Here is a 22,148-nt window from a genome sequence, read left to right on the forward strand (position 1 = left end):
CACATTCACTTCAAGTTTTATTTTGCCTCTTGCAATGGTCTTCAGATAGTTTTACAGTTCGTTTTCTACAGGAACTGAGCTGTGATCTAATAAACAATCAATGAAATGTCATCCCAATCTTAATAAATATTCATAACCATAGAGAAGACAGCATAGCACTTTATGATCCTAGAGGCCTGAAAATCTGTTTCATAGTTAGCTCTGTGACCAGAAGACCAGCCAAACTGATAATTAAAAGCCAAGATAAAGCCACAAGCAAACTTGCTAAAATCCTGATTCCATAAGAGGTTGACCATGAAATTCTCCAGATAAAATGCTAGAAATTGTCCACTCATGTACAAAATGTACTTAGAGAAAACCAAATGACATTAAGCCATTTTAAATAGTATCTTGCAAAGATCTTCCCTTCACCTAAGTCCTTGAAAATGCCAGCTAGGTTCCAGTTGTCCAGCATACCATACATATCCTGCTATCAGTTAAAGATTTCTAAACTGAATATAAAGAGGTCTTCCTTCACCTCACCCATTCAATGCACATTCACAGGCCTTGGTTCAAAGTCACCTGGTAGCACTGGGTACTGCTTTAAAAGATTCTCTTTTCAAAACCCGTACGGATGGAAATCTAGGAAGGAAAATCTTTCAAGTTTCCTTTTCCTTGATGCTCCCCTCTCAGCTCAAAGTTAAAACAGCTGATACAAAACTGCAGGAAAGCAAGATAACAATATACTGTTAGGAATCTGGAGAAGTCAGCCAGCCATGATTAAAAAAATGAATCCTGCAGAGATTACCTGCTAGTCTCAAGCTCAGAACCCTTAAAAACACCAAATCTAAATTAAAATAAACAAAGCTTTCGGTAACTGTGGTTAAAGAAAAAAAGTTAACCATAAGTCATTGGTTAAAGTGTGCTCATTCTTTTAAAAAATTAGATACAAACATGCAAGAACTAAAGACTGATTTAATAAAACCAGTAGTAACAGGTCTTGAAGTTAAAGGACATCTGACCTGAGGGCAAATGAGATCAATCAGTCCCTGAACCCTACTTGCCAGATGTCTAAACTAACATTTCACATGCTGACCTGCATTGAGGTTAATTTCCAGAAGTGACTGTACTTTCCAACAGATTGAGTCCTATGGAAGTTAGGCTCTCGTACCCAAAGTGGTCATGGCCTAGCCCTAGGTGGGAGGCACTTCAAAAGTAATAAAACTTCTTAAAAAAACGAAGACAAAAGTAAAGAAAATCCACCTTCCACTGATTTAACATTATTCAAAGTGCCATCCTGAACCACACCCTTTCATTTTCAAAAGGAAAATTACAAAAACAGTAAACACAAAGGATAGTCAGGTTACAGCTAGTTTATATACAAAAAATTTTTTACAAGTTTGTCACTTTTAGGCTTTTGCCACAAACAACTGCACATTTGTCCCTACAAAGCACAACATGCCTGAACCAATGGTCACTACAAAGACAATTGGCAATGGCTTTACAAAAAGCAGAAAAACTGCCCAAATTGAAATCATTTATTCAGCTTACTATGCCATAACCATCCCACTTGGAATCTCCACCCTGAAGCCTCTGAAACCAAATCTTTCTCATCTTTGCCATGACCCCGAGAATGAGATACATTTCATTCAATAAGCCAAGGAGGATGACAAATGATTTTGATTACTCTTAGGTGAGAAATGCAACCATACTGGATGCAGAAAACAGTGCTGACTACATTTATTGAAGAACCCTTCCCTAAAGCCCATGTAAGAGGTCTTGGCACCTAACACAAGACCCAATAAGGAGGCCCAGATCTCTTTCACACAGGATTTGCAGCAATACTATCTTCTTCCAACCAGTGAGTAGTCTCAAAGTACGATGGGTGAGTTTTATATAGTCTTCTTTGTTTCCAATCCCCATCAGCTGATTTGTTGCCGCTCCAGAGGCTGAACTGTATGAAGACCCCAACCACCACACACCAGGTGAAGTTAAGAGACTTTCCGACAGTTCATAGTGCCAACAAATGTCACAGGCTCCGACCAAGTATAACCACATCCTTTGGAAATCCTTCCATTTTTGCGATTTCAAAACAGCCTAACTTGCTGTAAAATTCCAAAATTCTTTTATCATCCGGTCTCACTTCACAGAAAGCCCCTCGGGAGCCTAGGAAAAAAACATATTCAAAATGTGAATGTCAATTATGAACGTGAAGTATATCAATAATTATGAATATGAAGAATTAAGAATATATGTTATGATTAATCTTTAATATATTCCAAATAGATCATAGTAGGAGCTTATCTATATCAGCTCCTAAATTTCATATAATTTTTAAATTCATATTAAAAGTTAATGAATATTAATATTCATCAATAATGGATGCTGCAGTGATAACTATCTTAAAATGATGGATATGTTAACTAGCTTGAATATGGTGATTATTTCACAATATATTTCAAGTCACCAAATTGTATATCTTAAATAAATACAATTCGTAACTATAAGATATATTGCCCCTCACCCCCAAAATTTTTTTCAATGGTGAGTAAAACTTTCCCAGAAAGAAAATCTTTTGACAGAGAGGTTGTAAGAAACCTCAAGGCAAAAGATAACTGTTTAATATAATAAAACGTACCTTTGAGGAGCCCACAAGGCAGAGCCTATTCCAGCCTATGTCACAAGCCAATATAACCAGAATGTGTTGTATGTTAAGACATACCTCATATATCTGCATGATTCAGTTTTAGGCAAAACACTAAGAATAATGCTTTCTTCAGAGTTGTTTAAATTGTCCCACAAAGGGACACCACTGAATCAGACATAAAGACACAGTAAGTGCATTCTCATGTTACTAACAACAGTCTAACGAATGCTCAACAAGCTGCCCATTTTTCTATTGCCCAAGGGCTAAAAATAAGGCTTTTGTTTGTTTGTTTTATTTTACATTTTTAAAAGATTGTTAAAAAAAAAAAAAAAGATGCAACAGGACACAGTATGTTGCCTCTAAAGCCTAAAACATTATCTGGCCCTTTACAGAAAGTTTCCATACCACTAATGTATAGCAAAGTATTTTTGAAGGTTTAGATAGCAAACTCAAAAAAAAAAAAAATCGGTGATTCTGCATTCCTAAATGAAGTCTCCCCCCGAGGTTCATTTAATTTTCAACTATCATTTATGAGTATCCTAGCAAAACAAACACAACCTCATGTGTTCACTTCTCTTTCAACTGGGGCTCAAAGTAAGCATTCATAGTGTAAAAGAGCAGTATTTTTCAATCACTAATACACATGCAATTCTTGCACCACTAATTCTGAAGGCAAACCATAAATGGCGGGGAAAGGAATGTAAATTCACTTCTTTCTTTTTATCCTAAAATACAGTCCTGTCCCCACCTAGCCCAAACACCGGCAACTCCACAAATATGTACTCACCATTAGCCTTCAGTGAAGAAAGGAGACAAGCCATCATGCTTTTGGCTACGCTTGGGTCAGTTACTTTTTTGTGAATATCCATCTTTATCAGAGAAGGGAAGTTGGCAAGGAAAGTTTCTGGCAACACTTCCTGCTCTTCATGGAAACTCAACATTATTTTCTGTAAAAATGAGGAAGATTCTTTTTGACTTTCAGTAGCTACTCATTATGAATCTATATCCCAGCTACAGAACTCAGTAACAGGAAAAGGAAAGTAACATTCAAGAACTCTTCTGGTAATATAAAATTACCACATGTAGAATTAGTTTATAATTCTAGCTGGAGCGTTCACTTTTTAAAAGTTTGTCTAAATGTAATGTGGTATACTGAATTGGATCCTGGAATGGAAAAACTGGTAAGTACAGTGAGGTGTTTATAGTAATGAACCAAAGTTGGTTTCTGAGAGCAGGATAAATGTAGAAAATAGGTGAGGGGTATATGGAACTCTATTATCTTTGTAACTTCTGTACATCTACTATTATTCAAAATAAAAGTTTTTTAAAAGCTTGTATTGCTTGCACAAAAATGTGACATGTACTTTAACACTACTGAACTGTACACTAAAAAATGGTTTAAGGAAGGGGGAGGGGCAAGATGGAGGTGGAGGATTATGAGGTACAAACTATCAGGTATAAAATAAGCTAGAAGGATGTACTGTACAACATGGAGAATATAGCCAATATTTTAATTACTATAAATCAAGTATTAACTTTAAAAATTGTGACTCACTATATTCTATACCTATAAATGAAATATTGTACATCAGCTATACTTCAATTTAAAAAGTAGATTGTAAAGTACATAAAGTTTAAAAATGGTTGACAGTAAATTTCATACTGTGTATACTTCACCACAATTTTTACAAAACAATTTGTAATAAACACAAGTCATTCTTCATATGTTTCTATGCTGAAAACTGTCAGATATGGAAAAGCAACACATCAACAGCTTAATCACCAGCATTCTGCAGTCTGTGTCAATGAATCCCAAGTAAGGGAGGCCACTCCAAACCAGCCCCTTATTACATAGCCATCCGGCCAGGGGCAAAAGGTGAAAAATAGTAATAAACTATAGAGAGAATGTGAGTACACTGGTGTGGGGGTGAGGGGTAGAGGATTTTAGAAAAGGGGAAGAGAAGCAATATGGAAGAAAAAAGTTGTCACAAATATGAGTCCAAATATATTATCTATGAGTATTTACTAAGCATAAAAATTACCCTCAAGAAAAAACTTCATTTAAAGTTCATCCCTATTATTTTTTAATTACAATGAGAAATGCATTACTGAAAAAATAAGTTAACTTCATTAGTAAGCAAATGAGAGATTCTGGGTGCCCTGAGAACCCAAAGAAGAGACTACAGCATCCTTAAGTTTGGTGCTTCAAAACAGGGAGGGAAAAAGAAAGTTCTTTAACTGTCTATATTGTGCTTTTACTTCAGGAAGTATTACAACACTTCCAAGTCAAAAACTGTAGGGAAGTTACATGCTAATAAGAATAAGCCCTAAGAATCCTTTTCTGTAAGAAAGTGTAGAAAGCAGAGATTTTAAGATATATCTACTCCCTTTATTTTAATAAATACTTAAAAAAAATTACCAGTGTATAATTCTAAATCTGTGAATTACCTCAGCCTCAGAGAGTTCTTTGTCACCATTTGGCTTGGTATACTTCTCCTGCATGAAGGGAATCCAGGAAATTTTACATTTTTTAATGAAGGGAGTCACATCTACAGTGCCCAGGGCATAACCACATATGCCATCTTCATCTTCTAGGACAAAACAGTAATCCAGGCTGAGGGAAAGCAACCCTCCTACTAACCTGCTCAGAAAAAAAAGAGGCCAGAGTGAGTGAAGTTACTAATGTTAATACTTTAGAATTCAGTGATATAAGACCCAATACACTCAAATGACAACCTGTGGAAACTATATTTGATGGAAATACAAACTAGAAATACACACGTATGAATACTCAAATTTTTTAAAACTAAAGTAGAACTTCTAAAAAACTATTTCCAATCATCACCTCCCCTCAACCTGATAAATATGGCTATGAAATGTTTATTCCCAGGTCCAACAAGTCCAAATACTTCATTCATCACATACTTGTCTCCAATAAGGTCAGGCTGACTTTGAAAAGGTAAACCCACTCCATCGTCATACATTTCTCTGCAAATCTTGTACACGGAAGCCTGAAAATATAATCCAGTTAAGCAATGCATCAAGAAACAGAACTTAACAATATGACACTCATAAGTCAGACTGGACTTCTAGAAGAGGGAGTAACAAAATGTCTGGCTTGTCATAAATACCATCTCTGCTTCAGTCGTATTTGTGAAGCTAGTAGAAAACAGCGTGATTATAGTAAACAGAGAACTGCTTTGCAGTTTTAGGCAGTAAGTAGTGTATTCAAAATCCAGCGAACTATAAGGTAGAGTCTCTCTCATTTTTCTATATGTCCAAAATGTTTTAAACAGGCTCGCTTTTTTCTATAACTGATTATCAACAGCCTGTAGGTATTTTACAGCTAAAAATTGCAGAAAACTAATATACTGGAGAAAATCAGCCAAGGACAACATATCATTCAGACATACTATTTAGTAATTCCAACTCTGAATACATTTCATCTGATTTTTTAAAGGACTTAGCACAAGATGTTATGAGTCTAAACTCCTTAGGTTCTTCCTTAAACATCCTGGAGGTTCAGTGTTTTAATTAACTTTCTCCATCTAAAGTTCATATTTTAAGACACAAAACTGATTCTTTTAACAAAGGAAAGTAGCAAGTGTTCACCAAAACCATACACCAAGTTGGCAGGTAGACAATTACCTCATCTTTAGGAAAATATGGTCTGATAGTATAAACTTTGGAGGTAGGAGTCAGTGGGGGTGGTTGAAAAAAGAGGTCATTTGCCCCATCAATTGGCAGCAAACGCTGTGGGAAGAAAAAAAAGGGAGATGAATTAGTGCTGGGAAGATACCTATTTCTTAGTGTGCACTGCAGATTACCAACTTAACATTAACTGGCTACTGCAGGCAGACCTAAAGAAGAGGGATGCACTATGCTTTACTAACATAAACACCTCTTTGCTGGGGGAGTAGGGTGCTTCTGAATACAAATTATCCAAACTGAGTTACATAGCTTTAGTGGCATATTACTGGGGATTTAAATTTACAGTATAAAAAACCCAAAAAACAAAACAAAACAAAAAACTACTCCAATTATGACAAATCTATTTTTTAAACCAATCTCATATAGACCATCTTTCTACTAAAAGATGGCAGAACAGAATGTCAGGAGGAGAGGTTTGGTCTGAAGAGGGTTATCTGTCCAGGAGACGCTTTATCCCCAAAGCAATGCGCTTCAGTTTGCTGTGCACAGCAGAGCACCTGTTGGGGGGAGAAAAGTAGAGCACCTGAAAAGTCCATGAACAAATTCCAACACCAAAATAACCTTATATTTTGTTCAAATTTTCATTAATGGACTGTTCTTTCAAGTACAAGTTTTATCTATAATTTAATTGGGAAAATATCCAAAAGTCCTTTTACCATACACTTGCATAATTACTCATCCTTTTTTTTGCTCATGGAGTTTCCACTGGCAGACAAGCATGCGCGCATTGTGCATTGCGGGCGCAGATTAAAATGCTGTGCGACCTGCAAAGAAACAATGTGAAGTGTATACCTAGAGCCGCTGCGCTTCGCAGGCGCGGGGGGAATTGGCAGCATCTCCTTCAGAAATTACTGTGAAAGAGGAGGAAAATTTGATTTAAAATCCAGCTATGTAACTAAATCGAATTTGGGACTAGAAAGCCTTCGGCAGACCAATCCTTCCAGCCATCTGATGCGCAACATAAGGTTTCTCATAAAACAAAGAAAATGTCAATTCAGTTGTGAATTCATATTGATACCTGGAACTCTCCTGCTAGACCACCTCTAAAGGCCCAGGGTTCTTGGTCTCCAATTAAGAACTGTGCTGAAGAATGACTACGACACCCTGTTGAGATCAGATCCAAGCGGAGAACGTTACGAGAAAGGGGATTTCCTGGGGTCTCAAACGTCCAACAAACTAACAAACACTTTGTGGAAATAGCTAACAATAATAATCCAGGGTTTCAGAACAAGGCTGTGATAATAATTTTTTAAAATTTGTAATGGAATTTCAATACTGATATTCCTTCCTCTAATTAATGAATAATCACTGTTAAGAATTCTACCCTTTCTTACATTATTGAAACTTGGTCTGGATCAAGTTTATATATTACCTAGATACAGTTATAAAAATCAAGGCAGCTGCTTGCTCTGCAGCAAAATTACAGTAACCATAGAGTGAAATGAATGAGATAGATGAGATATTTTATTATCACAGCCCACGAAGGAATTAAACCTGTCTGAAGTCACATTTTACATTTTGAGAAAGGGTACAGGAAAGGAAAAAAAGGAAGGAGGGTTAATCTTGTCAGAAAACTAAGGTCAGCAGAATAAATAAAAGAAATTGCTATAATTTGACAATGAAACAAAATGAGTACTTTTTTTTTCCTGACAAGGATAATCCAAATTCAGACCTGGCTAGTAATAATACCAGTCTGACAGATTCTAAACACTAAGGAGAGCTGACTGATGCTTTCCTCTGTCCAGAGCTAAAACATACTTTTCTTAAAAGTATGACCATATCTGGCTCCTCTGATGGACCATTACAGTCTCTGCAGTGCAGAGCTCACACACGGAATGGCAGGCTTTGAGGTCCAGAAGTCAGTATTTAAGGTCACCACTTAACCAACTCCATAGGCAATAAAGAAAGCTAGTAATACAATAATTAAAAGCAAATGCTTGGGGGGCCAAATCAAAATCACCTGCCCAGTCTTCTGACAAGATAAAGCAGCGCAAATAGTTCTTTTCCATTTGAAGACAGCATTCTACCTCCTGTTCAAGTTAACAGTCTCATCAGTACAATATATAGTGTGCTAGTCAGACAGTCCCAAAGCAAACCAAATTTTTTGTTGACAATTCAGGCCCATTAAGAGGTTATATCCAGGGTTGTCATTTTTTAGGGGTAGGGGTACTTTAAAAATATGTAATTTAATATTTGTAAAATAAACATGAAATAGGGTCAAAATTTAGGCTAGGAAGAGAATCTTCCCCATTCCATAGCTCAGTGTAAATGTACACTGCAGGTAAAAACTGTACCTCTCAAACTTTTAAGATCAGCCAATTTCCCCTACCCCCTACTTTGAGACTACAACGTAACTAGCACTTCCAACTATTACAATAAAAAGCTGCATGTACGAAGAGCTGTGTAAATGAAAACATGGTTAATGCCTCAGTCGCTGCGCAAACGTGACTTCAGTTCATGCCTACTGCCCTTAAATCTACCTGAACTACCTCACAGAACCTTTCAACTTAAACTAATTTATCATGACGCGCTGTGAACATCTGCCGCTGTCCATCCAATAGTAGTAGACACTTGTGCTGAGGATTCTCCCATCTGTACACAATGGGGAAGAAGATAATAGAAGTCGTTAGTAATCAAAAGTACTGCATAGCCACATTCTTTAAAGGACTGAATGCCAGCTGGACTGGAGAGAAGGAAAACAAAGGATTCTAATCAGTAACTCCCTGAATTATTATAGAACCATGAAAATACTCTCACTGAGCTACTGTAAAGCTCTGTGGTTGCCAAGATGATTATTTAAAACTTCTAAAATGCTCTGACCTTGAGATTGTACAACAGCCACATACAATTTGGGAAAGCTGCCCCCCTAATTGCACAGTACAGAGATAAAGCTTGAGAAGAAAATGAAGCAATACTGTATATAACCAAGAACTTTTAATAATTCTTGAATTAAAAGCTGAATATTAATTGTTTTAAGCAATACTTTCTCAAGCTCAATAATCCAGATTACAGGTTGGAAATTTAAGACTTCAATTTATAACCCCCTAGCCAAAGCCTAGAAAGCAAATGCCATCATCCAACAATCAATATAGAAGTCTTTCCTGCACCTAAGGGCACTTACTTATCCATCACAGAGAAGAGGTATCTTGGAGACTTTTAACAAGAAGAGAGCAAAATTCTCTCTTCTACTTGTTATGTTATATACATAGCAACTCAAAGTTCTTTATTTTCATATTAACAGAGACTACTTTTAGCTGCTAATTAGTTGTACCACAGGAAAATTTTTTTATATGAGTCCAAAAGTATACAAGCAGAAAGTGAGAAATCTCTTTGCAACTATTCCTGAGTTACTCTAAGCTCATGTTTCACACTTCTATTTCACAACTAAGACTACGTAACCCATCATATTATTTGTGACTACTATGAAAACTATGACATGTCAGTTAGCCTTGCTGCCTGCTGTGTGCTATGTGTCTAAGTCCATTACATATTCCTTATAGCTGGATTGAAAACCTGGAAATGAAATGAAATCCCTGGAGGAACTTGGCCATGCTGGTGCTTTTTACAAAGTTTGAGAATTAAAAAAAAAAAAAAACCAACAACAAAAAGAGCCAGTTTTCAAAAGAGACATACTGAAGTCCATTTAATGAAGCAGAGAGTTTTTAGGGGACTGTAATTTCTATCCCCTGCTAAAACCAATTACGTGGTTGAGGGATAAAGAAAAAGTCATGTGAAATAATACCAAGTAGCACCAGAATAGCCTACCACTAAAGCTCGCATGCGCACAGGGCTGGGAGGATGGCTTCCTCTTTCCAGGCCCCTTAGGGTCATTTCAGCAATTGTTCTGTTAAACACGGCATTATCATCATCAAGACACAGCAAGCAGCAGAGAGCTTAGAGAGTCACAATTCATAGTGTCTAATCTCCAAATCACATAAATGTGGTATACAGGGTTCCATCCAGGAAGCATTCAGTCAGAGCAAGTTAAAGTCAGTACTTTCTAACACATTGTCAAGATACTTATGCTGAATTAGCCCAAGGGAGAAAAATCAATGTGCCAGATATACACTGAGGCTTGCACCTCAAGTCTGCAAAAATGGCTACACCTTTGAAAGAAATTTAGGTAAAGAGTTTAAACAGTTGGAAATTTGCCAATTACCTAAATGTTTTTCTCCCTGTGGGATAATCTTTTTTTTTTTAGGGGACAATATATCTGAGGAGAAGAGATTATTCCTGTTGCACCTACCTAACCACTGTACAAAAGACTTCACCATAGACATTATACTCTTGATATCCCAAACATAGGAGTACATGTCATAAAGGATTGTCCTGTTGGCACAATTGGAGAGCCGAGTGAACATTCCCATCACTAGTCCGCACATCTCTTCAAACTTGGCTGCTCGTGACCGCCATTCTTCAATCTATTGAGGATTAATAAAAACACTCAAAAAATTGAAAGCTTAACAAAATAATCTGAAACAGTTACAAACAAAAGCTGTTTATGTTATCAGGTACCTGCAAATTTATTCTAAATATTAAAGACTCAATGGGTTAAACTCTTCAAGACAAGCAATAAAAGTTTGTCTCTCCCCAAACTGACAAATATTCCTAAAATAATCAACTTTGACTTTTCTTCATTCCTAACTACTATAAGGTCAAACTATGGAACTGTATGTACCAAATTCAGCAGAGTTCACATCTACTTTACAGAACACATTCTAAGATGTGGTCAATTCTCGCTCATTTAAGACCCCTCTATATCATCAGCACAGGGACCCATTCTGGCTAAAGCAGCAGGTAAATTAAGCATACTCACTTTTTCAGAGTCTTTCCCTTTGCAATTGACGCTAACAACACTGCTATTCGCTCGAAGCCACTGGAACTCCCTTAACATCTGTGCTCCTTTGGGTCCATGTTCATAAGGAAGGTAGAATAGGTCAGCAAGTAATTGTAAATCCTCCAAAGTCACCGGTTCTGCAGTGTACAAAGGCTTTTCATTTGGACCAGGCACAAACTGCTCCTTGTTTGTCTGTTCATCAGTCTGCATAGGGGCAATATCACTAATGCAATCTTCCTGCATAGACATCTCTGGGGATTTTGATTCAGCTATGCTCTCTTTATCAGTGTCCATTGGTTTCAATTCCTCTGCCATCTTAGCTTCGACAATTTCAGTCAGTATTTGATTGTCATTCTTGTGGTCTGTTTCTTCCTGTTTTTCCACTACCATGTCCATGGGTTCCTCATCTGGCTGTTTCTTTTCTTCTTCCTTGGTCAGAGCTGTAGGCTCACCACTCAAGGCTGCTCCTTGGCTCATAATGGGCTCCTGGTAAACTGTTGTAACTACAGTTGTGGCATTTAAAGAAGGTGCTGCAACTAGAGGAGTCCCATCAACTACACTTGCTTTAGAGCCACTGTGTGCAACTTGCCTACCTATAAAAACAAATTGCCAGAAAATCAGAATTAGAAACAGAACCAATTAGATCTGGTAAAATGTTTTCCTCTTAGCATATCTGTAATTATGAATCTGAATTTGAGATTCCCAAAAATTTAAGCCATGAGAAAAGCACAACTTTTTCTAAACCATCGAGGAGGTGGGCAAGGAAAGAGAAGTGGGGAAAAACAGATGATAAAAATGTCAACATCTATTATTTTCTTCTCTTTTGAAGATCTGTATTTAAACAACTATTTCAGGGGGAGGGTACAGCTCAGTGATAGAGTACATGCTTAGCATTCATGAGGTCCTGGGTTCAAACCCCAGTACCTCCATTAAAAAATAAATAAACCTAATTACCTCCCCCAACAAAATAAAAATAAAACAGTTTTTTAGTAAACATTAAAATATGTATTTTTTAAAACTGAAGTAAGTAAAAATTAAAAAATAAAAACAACTATTTCAAAAAAGCCATTTTAAAAACAAATTAGTATTCCATCAAGATGAAAGCTATTTAAGACCAAAAGTAAGATTTTTAAAACCTTATTTTCTAGATTCTTGAATTTCATTTCGCTTGGTGGGCCTATAAGAAGACATCATAAATGTTCTTTTGCTCTATGTCTCAAACAATACGATCCAACTCCCTTACAAAGAATGGCCAAACTCACTGCTGTACTGATGAGGTACGCCAAACTCCTGCAGCCATTCTGTTAAAGCTAACTTTAGAGCCATCTGTGGACTATAGAGTACATCAGTTTCAATATCTTCATCACTGCCTTCATTTTCTAACTTTATCTGGATGGATACTGTACTGTCTTCACTGTCAGCTGCAAAAAAGAGAAAGAACACAATAACAGTTTTGATTACAAAAGCCTCCAGATAAGTGAGGGGGACAAATGCAAATCACTAATTCCTACAGTAAAACTAGAGAAGCAAAGAACTGGAAAAAGAATAAACCTTAAGCATAACAATGCAAACACAAACAAGACCCTTCACCGAACCACTTTACCTAGAACAGTCAACTAAATGCATTTATTGCTAAATGTAAAATTCCAATTCAAATAAAAAACACTAATTTTAGAATCACTGGAAAAGGCATTTAAATGTCCACTGAGTACCAATTAGTGGGAATGCAAGGCTAAAGGCACCATGCTTTTCATGAAGAAAACATTCCCCACCCTTCAGGGGCTTATAACTTAAAGCGCAAATAATTATGAAAATGGGCAAATAAATGCATTGAGGGGAGAAGAGAAAATTGATAGAGAGCCCACATATGAACAGATAAAAAGCATATAATTTAGCACTGAATCAGGAGAATGGTAGGGAAAAGTCTAAACTCTCTTTTCCTTGGTATTCAAAACCCACTATTTTTTGCTTTCCTTATTTTCCTGCACATGACCCAGTCTGACCAATGTCTACCAGTCCTTAATATGCTTCATGCTCTGCCTTAAAAGAGGGAGATGCTAACAGCCATGTGTACAGAAGGGATTGAGATTATATCCCTAATTTTGTATTTTTTATTGGGGAGAGGGGAGTGACAATGACTGAACCTTGAAGGAAGGCATTAACTCAATAAACAGAATTGGAAGTAGGGGTACAGAACTAAGAGACAACACAACTTTCAACTACATACTCCCAAGTATCAAAATGTGACATTTCAATACCTCCAAATGGGCCAAAATTCAGATAACTTCAAATTTTCAGTGTCCAGTGTTTTCATTTCTAGCTTACCAAACCTTTAAAGCCCAGCCGACTTTACCTATACTTTGACCCAGTTTAAGTTTTCCTCCTCTATGAAAATCATTTCTTACCACCACTTTTGCTTAGCAGAAGTAATCACTCCCTCCCCTTCTAAGTTCCCTCAGCACTTATACTATAGTACAGTAGCCTATCTGCTTTATCTAACACCAGACTAAATTCTTCCGAAGTAGGGACTATTTTATTCTTTGCATCCTTAGTGCCTGGGAAGACACATTTGCCACAAAATACGTGTTTAAATGTTAATAAACAACTAATCAGCATTCTCTTACTTGGAACTCAATTAGGAATTTTTCACAAATGAAAGTCAGTAAGCCAATGTCTAAAATGAGAATATGTTCCATAAATGTATGCTGAGTCTAAATGATACGTTAAGTAACTGAGACAAGAACATCTAGCCATCTAAAATATACCATTTAGCAAAATCACCCGAAAACACAAATTCAATCAGAATTATTCTAGGGAATAAAAATGGGAACACTAAAAGACTACCTTGTCTAATTACTCAGACTTCAAAGGCTAAGTCACATTTTAAAACACAAAGAACTGAGGCCAAGAGATTTTTAGTAACTTGTCCAAAGCCACTCAGCCCTTCTTTCTAACACATAAATCTCATCCACAGGACTAAACATCACCTTTAAAAACAAAGTAAAACAAAACAAAACATAAACCTCTTAAATCTTGATGACACAGGAATACGTACTTGCCAATGGTTGTAGTTAACCCCAATTCTCCTCCCAAGGTCAAGAACTAAATCATCTACTCACTCATTACGACATCTTTTCTCACTCCATTCATGTTTGATTTGTACCAAGTGGCAAGGGTATGGATAGCAACATAGTTGGCTTCAAATTCACAATTTGGATTAGTCAGGACTCCTTTTAACCGTGGGATGAGTTCTGTGGATCTTCCTTTGTATGGGCCCAGAAATAGTCTCTTCTGGTCATAATCATTAGCATGAATGTTATCCCAGATTACCGGAGCTCTCTTAATAATCTTAGAAACCTCTTCAATGGACTCTACTGGAATTTCTTTAGATACAACTTTGGGACCTAGAAATAATGACCACCATTTATTAAAATACTCTCATACATGATTCTTCAAAATATACTGCATATAATTTGGTATGTATTTTCCTTGTTATAATTTCTAAAAATTTTTTCTTTTTAAAATAACACAGCAATACGTCTTTTTACTAGGTTTTATCCCCTACCCCCATCAATAATTCCTCTGATCAGATTCTGAGAAATAGAATTAGTAGTTAAAAGGTATGAATATTTAAAGTTTGGGCAAGTTTCCTCAAACTGATACATTAATAAGAAACAAATTTTCATGTAAACAACTTTTTTCCATTATAATACGGTGTATCTTCAGTTAGACAAGTTAACCGAAACTCTGGGGTTTCTGCCCTTAATTCTCAGAATGAAAGCTAATACAGTTTATTAAATACTATTGATCTAACATTACAGATTTCATTTTGTAAAATAAAACACTACCCTAGTGCTGTGATCAATGTCTGTTAGCCCAGATCCCTACAGATCTACAATTTACCAGTAAAACTGATATTCAGATTCACTGCAAAATCCTCAAAGATGTTTTTTAACACTAAGTGAAGAATATATACTTTATAAAAGAAAGAGAATAGCAAAATGTTCTAGCTAAGGCTCAGCTTTAAAAAAAAGTATCCAATTAACCAGAACAACAAATTTCTCTAGGTCCTAGTTAATTGTAAGTTTTGCTGTATAAATCTTAAGACTCACCTGTCCAAAGCACCTCAATTCCAGGTAGCAGCTTTTCACCCACAGTCCTTAAGTAAGGAGACTGAGACACATTTGGATAACAGAAAGTGCCACAATATTCTGAATGTAGGGGAAAAATTAAAGAATGCAACATTATGCCCCTGGCTATTAGTCTCAACTACAACTAATTATAATTTATAGTGCATTAAGTAATCCCCAAGTATAATCTTATTAAACATTATCTGAGTACTCATGTAGCATGAGACCACTGAGATAAAGTTCATGACTCACAATACTCTTAAGACAGACATACACACAGTTAAATTCGGTCTAAAATTTCTTGGAACTAACTTATTTAACTATTCCCGAGCAAGAAGTCAAGTTTAGGGAAATTTTCCTACAGGCTGAATTTTGAGAGGCAAAAAAGAGACAGAATATTTTCAGGGGAAGGAACCAAGGAGGGAAGAGGAGGGGATAAAGGGATAGGGGGAAAAATTATTAAGCTTTCTATGCTGACTATGGGAAGTTAAGAGCCCAGATGGGAGTGGGAGGAGTGAAAAGGGATACAAATATGCAAGGGCAGAAAAAAGGAACAAGTAGGAGGAAATGAGGAGTGACTATGTTAAAATCAATGTAAATTTGCTTTTTCTAGTTTTCATTTCGATAATACTATCCTTCCTTTAACTCTGAAAATGTAATGTTAATATGCTTTCAGTACTAAAAGATACATAAAATCTTTGGCCTATTCAGCTGTCATTTGTTAGTCTCTAAAGTTCCCCCAATTTAAGATCTTGAGAAATGTCTTCTAGAAAAAGAATTCCTACCTTTATACACCAAAGGGAGAGGGAACAACACAATAAAGCCCATAAATGGTCCTTTGAAAGTTAAATATTTCAAAAAGACTATTTAATACAGATTGTTAATATATTATATAATATACATAATTATATAATGTATTTGTTTATAAAGTATATATTTTGTATGTTACATATATAAATTATATTATAAAATTATGTTAAATTTATATAAATATAATATATATACATTTAAATATAAGGCTATTATATACAATACCTGTGGGACAGAAGAGGAAGGTTTCTGGCTCTCCTAGATACTGATAAATTTCATTTGTGATGGAGACCTGGGCATGCGCAAAAGAACTGAATACCTCTTTGTCAGCTGCACACATATTATGGTCAATATCATCAAAAAGCAAAGCAAATGACCTGCACCCAAACTGAGAAACCTAGGAAATGAAAAAAAAAAATGCTTTACCATCTTAAAGAGTAAGAAATACAGGATTCAAAATATATTAAAATATATACTTAATAATTACACTTGAAAGTCAAATATTTCCCTTAGTAGAATGTTAAGCGCCAAACCACTGCTTTTACATTTTCTATGTTAAACAGCTAGACAGTTTGGGGACCCATTTCTTCATTTGGGTTTGAATGCAATACACCAACATATTCCAACAAAGCTTCTATAATGTGGCCTAACCGTCCACTTCTTTCATTTCTGATTAATATAAAAACCAAACAGAAAAAATCAAAAACATGAACAATATGTAACCTAAGACATGAAAAACCCAAGTCGCCTGTCCTAGTCAAGATTCACTAATCCTTGTGGGGTGGTTATTGCTCAGTGGGTATTAGCATGCATGAGGTCTTGGGATCAATCCCCAGTACCTCCATAAAAAAAAAAAAATCTCATTGATCCTAATTTCTTAGGGGGAGGGAATAGCTCAGTGGTAAAGCATGTGCTTAGGATGCACAAAGTCCTGGGTTCAACCCCCAGTTCCTCCACTGAATAAATGAATAAAACCCAATTACACCCCCTCTAAAAAGCAGTCCTATCTAATTAATTTCTTTGCACATAAATCTAAGTCATCAATCATAAAGATCAACACAGAATATGATCTAATACACAAATAACCTCTTAAAAGTTTATTCATAGAAATTTAACAACTTTAAAATTTTTACCATTTTAATGCCACCAATAATATAAACCTTTGCCTAAAGAAATATATATACCAGCAAAACTTCTTCACCAAAAAAGACGTGCAGCTCTTATGTTAAGTAGAATTTAGATTAAATCAAATTCTCCAACAGTTTACATGTTTACCTAGTTTACCTTCTCATCTTGGGAAACCAGCCAACCATTAACAGACTGAATTTCATCTCTTGTCCATGTACCGAGGGAATTCTGCTTCTATAACCTCACTCAGAAATTCAGCTAAGCACCCAAAAATATACACAGTTTCTTGAAATGTGACTCTGGACCACTTATCTCAGAATCACCTGGAATCTGAGGTTAAGTCTCCACCCCAAGTCTGTGTAAGAATCTCTGGGAATGGAGCCTATTAACATTCTTTTAAGCATCACTTCTATGCATTCTTTAAAGGCAGTTCTTATGCAAACTGAAGTTTGAGAAGCAATAGTACTTCCAGTAAAGCTCTTTTCACTCATTTTAGAAAATACTCCTCTATCAAAAGGGGTAAAGTAAAAAATTTGTATAGAAACAAAGAAGTACTATGAATTTGGTTTCCTTTTAACACCATAGAACCAACTCAGAAATTTTCAGTTTCAAGAACTGATTCATGTCCATGAATGACTGAAAAATTGTGCTGAACACTGGAATTTGACACAACATTGTAAAATGATTGTAAGTCAATAAAAAATGTTAAAAAAAAAAAAAAAAGAACTGATTCAGAGAAAAACAACGAAGAATTAAGGAAATTACCTGATCCAGTTTGCGTTTCAAGGTAGATACTTCCTTGGGGTTAGAAAAGGTAATATCCAATCCAGGTGAGATAGCATAGATGAACTCTATCTCATATTCCCGTGCAGCAGAGATGAGAGTCATAAGTTGCTCTAAAGAAGAGTCCATGATTTTAGAAAGCAGTACAGAAAACTAAAAGAACCTTCATCTTTCAACCAAAGGGGTTATTTTCTGCAATGCTCAATGTCAAGAAAAAAAAAGTCCTTTAAATTTTACAAAATTGTCAGGTTCATTGTGACAATAGGTGATATAAAATGGCACAAACCTGATGTAATCTAATGCCATCCTAACTTCAATAAAAGCATTCTCTTCCTTTCATTGCCACTTCTCAATAAATTTGAATTAAGCATCAATTCTCTTACTGAATATAAGCCATTTTTATTTTCTATAGTATCTGAGAGGTATGTCTTTTGTTTTTGCAGTCTCTTAACAACTGAAATTCCTAAATAAATAAATCTACATCTACTTTACAACTTGGAAAAGAAAAATGTATTCTTAAGAATGAGGGTTAAGTGATGGCCTTAACAATGTTGACCCCCCCATCTTTGTAACCACAGGAAAAATTTTCATCACAGTTTGAAGTTTTTAAAATGTGCCAGTTTTCCTAAGTAAACTGAAATACTATTCCACACCACAGGATGTATCTTTAAATAACTTTCAGTGGTATCTCAAGATAAGTCATTTGACTATATTTTGATCATATTAAATTTCACTACCAGCTTTACCAGAAAATAATCAAGTTGAAGACACACTTAAATTATATAGAGTAGTAAACAGCAACACTAGATGCAGATGGGATAAGTTTGAATTGCTTCTTCATAATTTCAGAAAACTTTCTGCCTTCAGTGCCTGGGCTGGGCTTTATAACCAAGTATCTTGCTAGCTACATGTATATACCATTTAATTTTAGATATGAAAATGTTCCCCATTCACTCAAGTTCCCAAAGAAAAGCACCACTTGGTTAATTTACTTATTTATGAATTTTATGTAACTAACTCAACATAGGAACACAAGTAGCAAGGATAGTTTCGGATGGCTTTTCAATTCAGTACAAGCCTGCACTAGGGTGAGGTCCTTCTTTATTTTAAATAAAGACAGGACCAGTAATAGTAATCAAGTGGTCAAGACCAAGCCCTACTTGAGCCTGAAGCAAAGCATCAGTAATTCTGATCTCATTTTCACTTAAAATTTTGGTATTTTATTCTTAAATTATTTGCATTACTTCTGATTTTTAAAATGCATAATAAAATATTATTTACCTTAATTGCTGATTTTTTGGGATTCCCTTAAACTTTGCATCCAAGGCAGGCACCTCAGTTGCCTTGCCCTAGCTAGGCCTAAGCATGCTTCAGCACCTCTCTGTACACTGGCCCACTGTTTAGTCCACTGGCAGAAGTTAAAAACTACAATTTATGACGACAGAACAGGTGGAGTCAGACTGGCATACCCATGAATCACACCATGGCTGCTCACTCTTAGTACCATTATTTCAATCTGCACTAACACAAAGAATTACCAGATAGAACAAAAGAATACTACCTACAAAGTGAAAATGAAATACTTAATTCTCACACAACTACATTTAAAATACAGCTGTCTTCTTCACATACTCTAAATTTATGGATTAAAGAGAAAAATTACCAGCTTCTTCCACTGAATACATCTCTCGCCAAAACATCCTATGTTTGTAGTCATCTTTTGGAGCATACAAATATGTATTTAGTTCCCATTTCTGGAGCCTTAAGAGGAAAGAAAATTACATATGTATAAAGAGACAACATGTAAATGCTGTAAATCTCCATTTTTTTCCCCTTTTCTTGGAGAAGCTCCATCTCTTAAAAAGTTAACATTCTGAGACAGTCGCTTTTAACATTTTTGTAACCCAGTGGAATTGTAAAAAAATTAAACTTTATATGAAAAGTCAACATATTAAACAGTCTTAAATAAAAACACAACAGCTCTGGGTGAAGGCAGGTAAAGCCCAAAACCTATCCAGCTTTCCCAGGCAAGTTTGAGAACCACTAGCTTAGGTGAAGAAGAGGTAAAAGACCAAGGTAAAAGTAAGTTCTGCAACTGAGAAATAATCAAACTGCACCTGCCCTATTTGGTGTTAGTATTTCTTCAAACAAAATGAAATGTTAATGGTTTAAGACTCTCCTTCACATAATAAAAAATTACCTTCTAAAGAGTTCTTTTCTCTGTTCCATAACCCATGGTCTTCCATAAAATCCTAGATTCAAAATAAGAATGAAATTATAAGAATGTGATAAACTGTCTATCAAGAAAAGCAGGTTATAATACATACAGTAATGCCATTTTGTAAAAAAATTATGTACAATACACCAAAATCTGAAGGATGTTTAGAAAAACATGGTGTTTTTGGGTGATATTATAAAGTGACTTTTTATTCCCTTTTGCTTAGGCAAATTTTCTGATTTTTCAGGGGGGAGGGTATAGCTCAGTGGTAGAGCACGTGCTTATTAGCATGCAAGAGGTCCTGGGTTCAATCCCCTGTATCGCCATTAAAACAAACAAACAAAAATCAGCACAAAAAAAAAAAGCAACAGGTGAAATTAAAAAAAAAAGTTGAATGCAGCTCTTCCACATGAAACAAATTTTGAATTTCTATCATGAACACTTATTACTTACGTGATAAAGTCATCTAAAAACAGCTAAACATCATCATCTCTTTTCACTACCAACAAAGACGAAACATATTTAAATCTAACCGTTAAAAAGATTATCTCAATCTTACCGGGGCGGGGCGGGTAGGGGGGAGGTCATCCAAAACTGCTAAAAATAACAATTACTACCTAGGGGGAGAGTTAAACTGCTTTTAGAAGGGAAAGAGGAGATAAACAAGGTAGGAAAAAATCAGGAACAGAATTAGAAAAGAACTTCATTGACGTAATTTTATGATTACTTTTTTTTTTTTTTAGGTTCCTGATGTAAAAAAAGGGACCGCCCAAAAACTGCCTTAAACTACACTCACAACAAATTCAACATTGGAACTGGCCCAAACAGGAAACTCTCAAGCAATCTCAATTCCAGAGCACACGTTTGAACAACTGAAAATTCAAGAATGTGACTTGCTCCAGAATGTCCCAGATGGGGAGAAAGCACTAGTAATGCACACTGCAGGAAACAAAGCTGCTGACTGATGACTTAAGTAGTGGCATAAGTAACAAACTGGTATTTGGAGCTGCCTCATGTGCTAATCACACCTTACAGTTTGTCTAACCTTTATTTTCCACCTTTCTCAGTTTAATCTGGAAGAGATAAGGACAGTCTCTCAGGAATACCAAGAAGATGGTTAAAACTGGGGTTTGAACACAAAATGCTCCTTACACACACAAGAGTCTAAAAGACTAACTTAAAACACAAATTTCCGAAGGATAATAAGCTCCTATCTCCAGACAGAATGGTTACTCTGCACCACAAACAAGGACTATGATAGACCAGAGAAAAAGTCATTACATACTAACATGAAACTGTAGCACTTTCAGTCTTGACAATGTAATGGTTACTTACTTAGAGGTGATTTAAAATAATAGATGAATTTTATAAAACTCCTTACAGCTTTCCTACAACACTTAGCATTTTTCTCTTAAAGGAGTAGGCATTAAACACTCCTTTAGAACTGATTCAACATTTTAAAAAAAGTTTTCAAGCATCTAACTTTAACATTTTAATCTTCAGAAACCCTGACTTTGCTCTGAGAGTTAGGTTCATAGGTTTAGTTAATCGGCACCATAAAGAGGAAGCAGTGCTGTTACACACGAGTTAAAACCAACAAAGGTTCCTGAAGGGAAGAAAGAAAAACAAAACAAAAAAATATGAGGTGCTCAGTCACCAAGAAAATATACTAGGGAATGGGAAGGAGGAGACACAACAGATAAAACAATTCTAAATAGACTGTTCCCTTTTAATACTATTCCGAAAAACAAACCAACTGATCTAAACCACAACTAATTTTTCCTCCATCTTTACTGTAGATGTAATAGTTTCCTTAGACTCACTCTAGTCTAGCTCTAAAATTTCTATATTCCCCAGCACTCCTCCGCCCTCCACTCCAAGATCTCAGATGACAAAATACAGATT

General features: G+C 35.7%; 1 protein-coding gene and 1 non-coding gene across 4 annotated transcripts in view; one reads left to right on the forward strand and one right to left on the reverse strand.

Moving 5' to 3' along the window:
- The window catches only part of OGA (O-GlcNAcase), a 24,542-nt gene continuing 2,394 nt past the window's right edge, over window positions 1-22,148 (reverse strand). For 2 of the 3 annotated variants that reach the window (XM_072971791.1, XM_072971790.1), the window contains exons 2-16: window positions 20,226-20,277; window positions 19,689-19,786; window positions 18,008-18,138; window positions 16,340-16,511; window positions 15,287-15,385; window positions 14,294-14,578; window positions 12,437-12,595; window positions 11,154-11,767; window positions 10,584-10,758; window positions 7,356-7,441; window positions 6,275-6,379; window positions 5,552-5,637; window positions 5,075-5,267; window positions 3,414-3,573; window positions 1-2,145 (exon numbers count right to left, since the gene is read on the reverse strand). In XM_072971791.1, coding sequence (XP_072827892.1) covers window positions 2,009-2,145; window positions 3,414-3,573; window positions 5,075-5,267; window positions 5,552-5,637; window positions 6,275-6,379; window positions 7,356-7,441; window positions 10,584-10,758; window positions 11,154-11,767; window positions 12,437-12,595; window positions 14,294-14,578; window positions 15,287-15,385; window positions 16,340-16,511; window positions 18,008-18,138; window positions 19,689-19,786; window positions 20,226-20,254 — 2,529 coding nt within the window. In that variant the 5' untranslated portion in view covers window positions 20,255-20,277 and the 3' untranslated portion in view covers window positions 1-2,008. The remainder of the gene's footprint in view (window positions 2,146-3,413; window positions 3,574-5,074; window positions 5,268-5,551; window positions 5,638-6,274; window positions 6,380-7,355; window positions 7,442-10,583; window positions 10,759-11,153; window positions 11,768-12,436; window positions 12,596-14,293; window positions 14,579-15,286; window positions 15,386-16,339; window positions 16,512-18,007; window positions 18,139-19,688; window positions 19,787-20,225; window positions 20,278-22,148) is intronic. The other variant, XR_012077551.1, reaches the window with a different exon arrangement.
- TRNAP-AGG (transfer RNA proline (anticodon AGG)) lies at window positions 16,998-17,070 on the forward strand. Its single transcript has one exon. It is a non-coding gene; the product is annotated as a tRNA-Pro (tRNA).

This window comes from Vicugna pacos, chromosome 11, assembly GCF_048564905.1.
Source record: "Vicugna pacos chromosome 11, VicPac4, whole genome shotgun sequence".
Taxonomy (NCBI): domain Eukaryota; kingdom Metazoa; phylum Chordata; class Mammalia; order Artiodactyla; family Camelidae; genus Vicugna; species Vicugna pacos.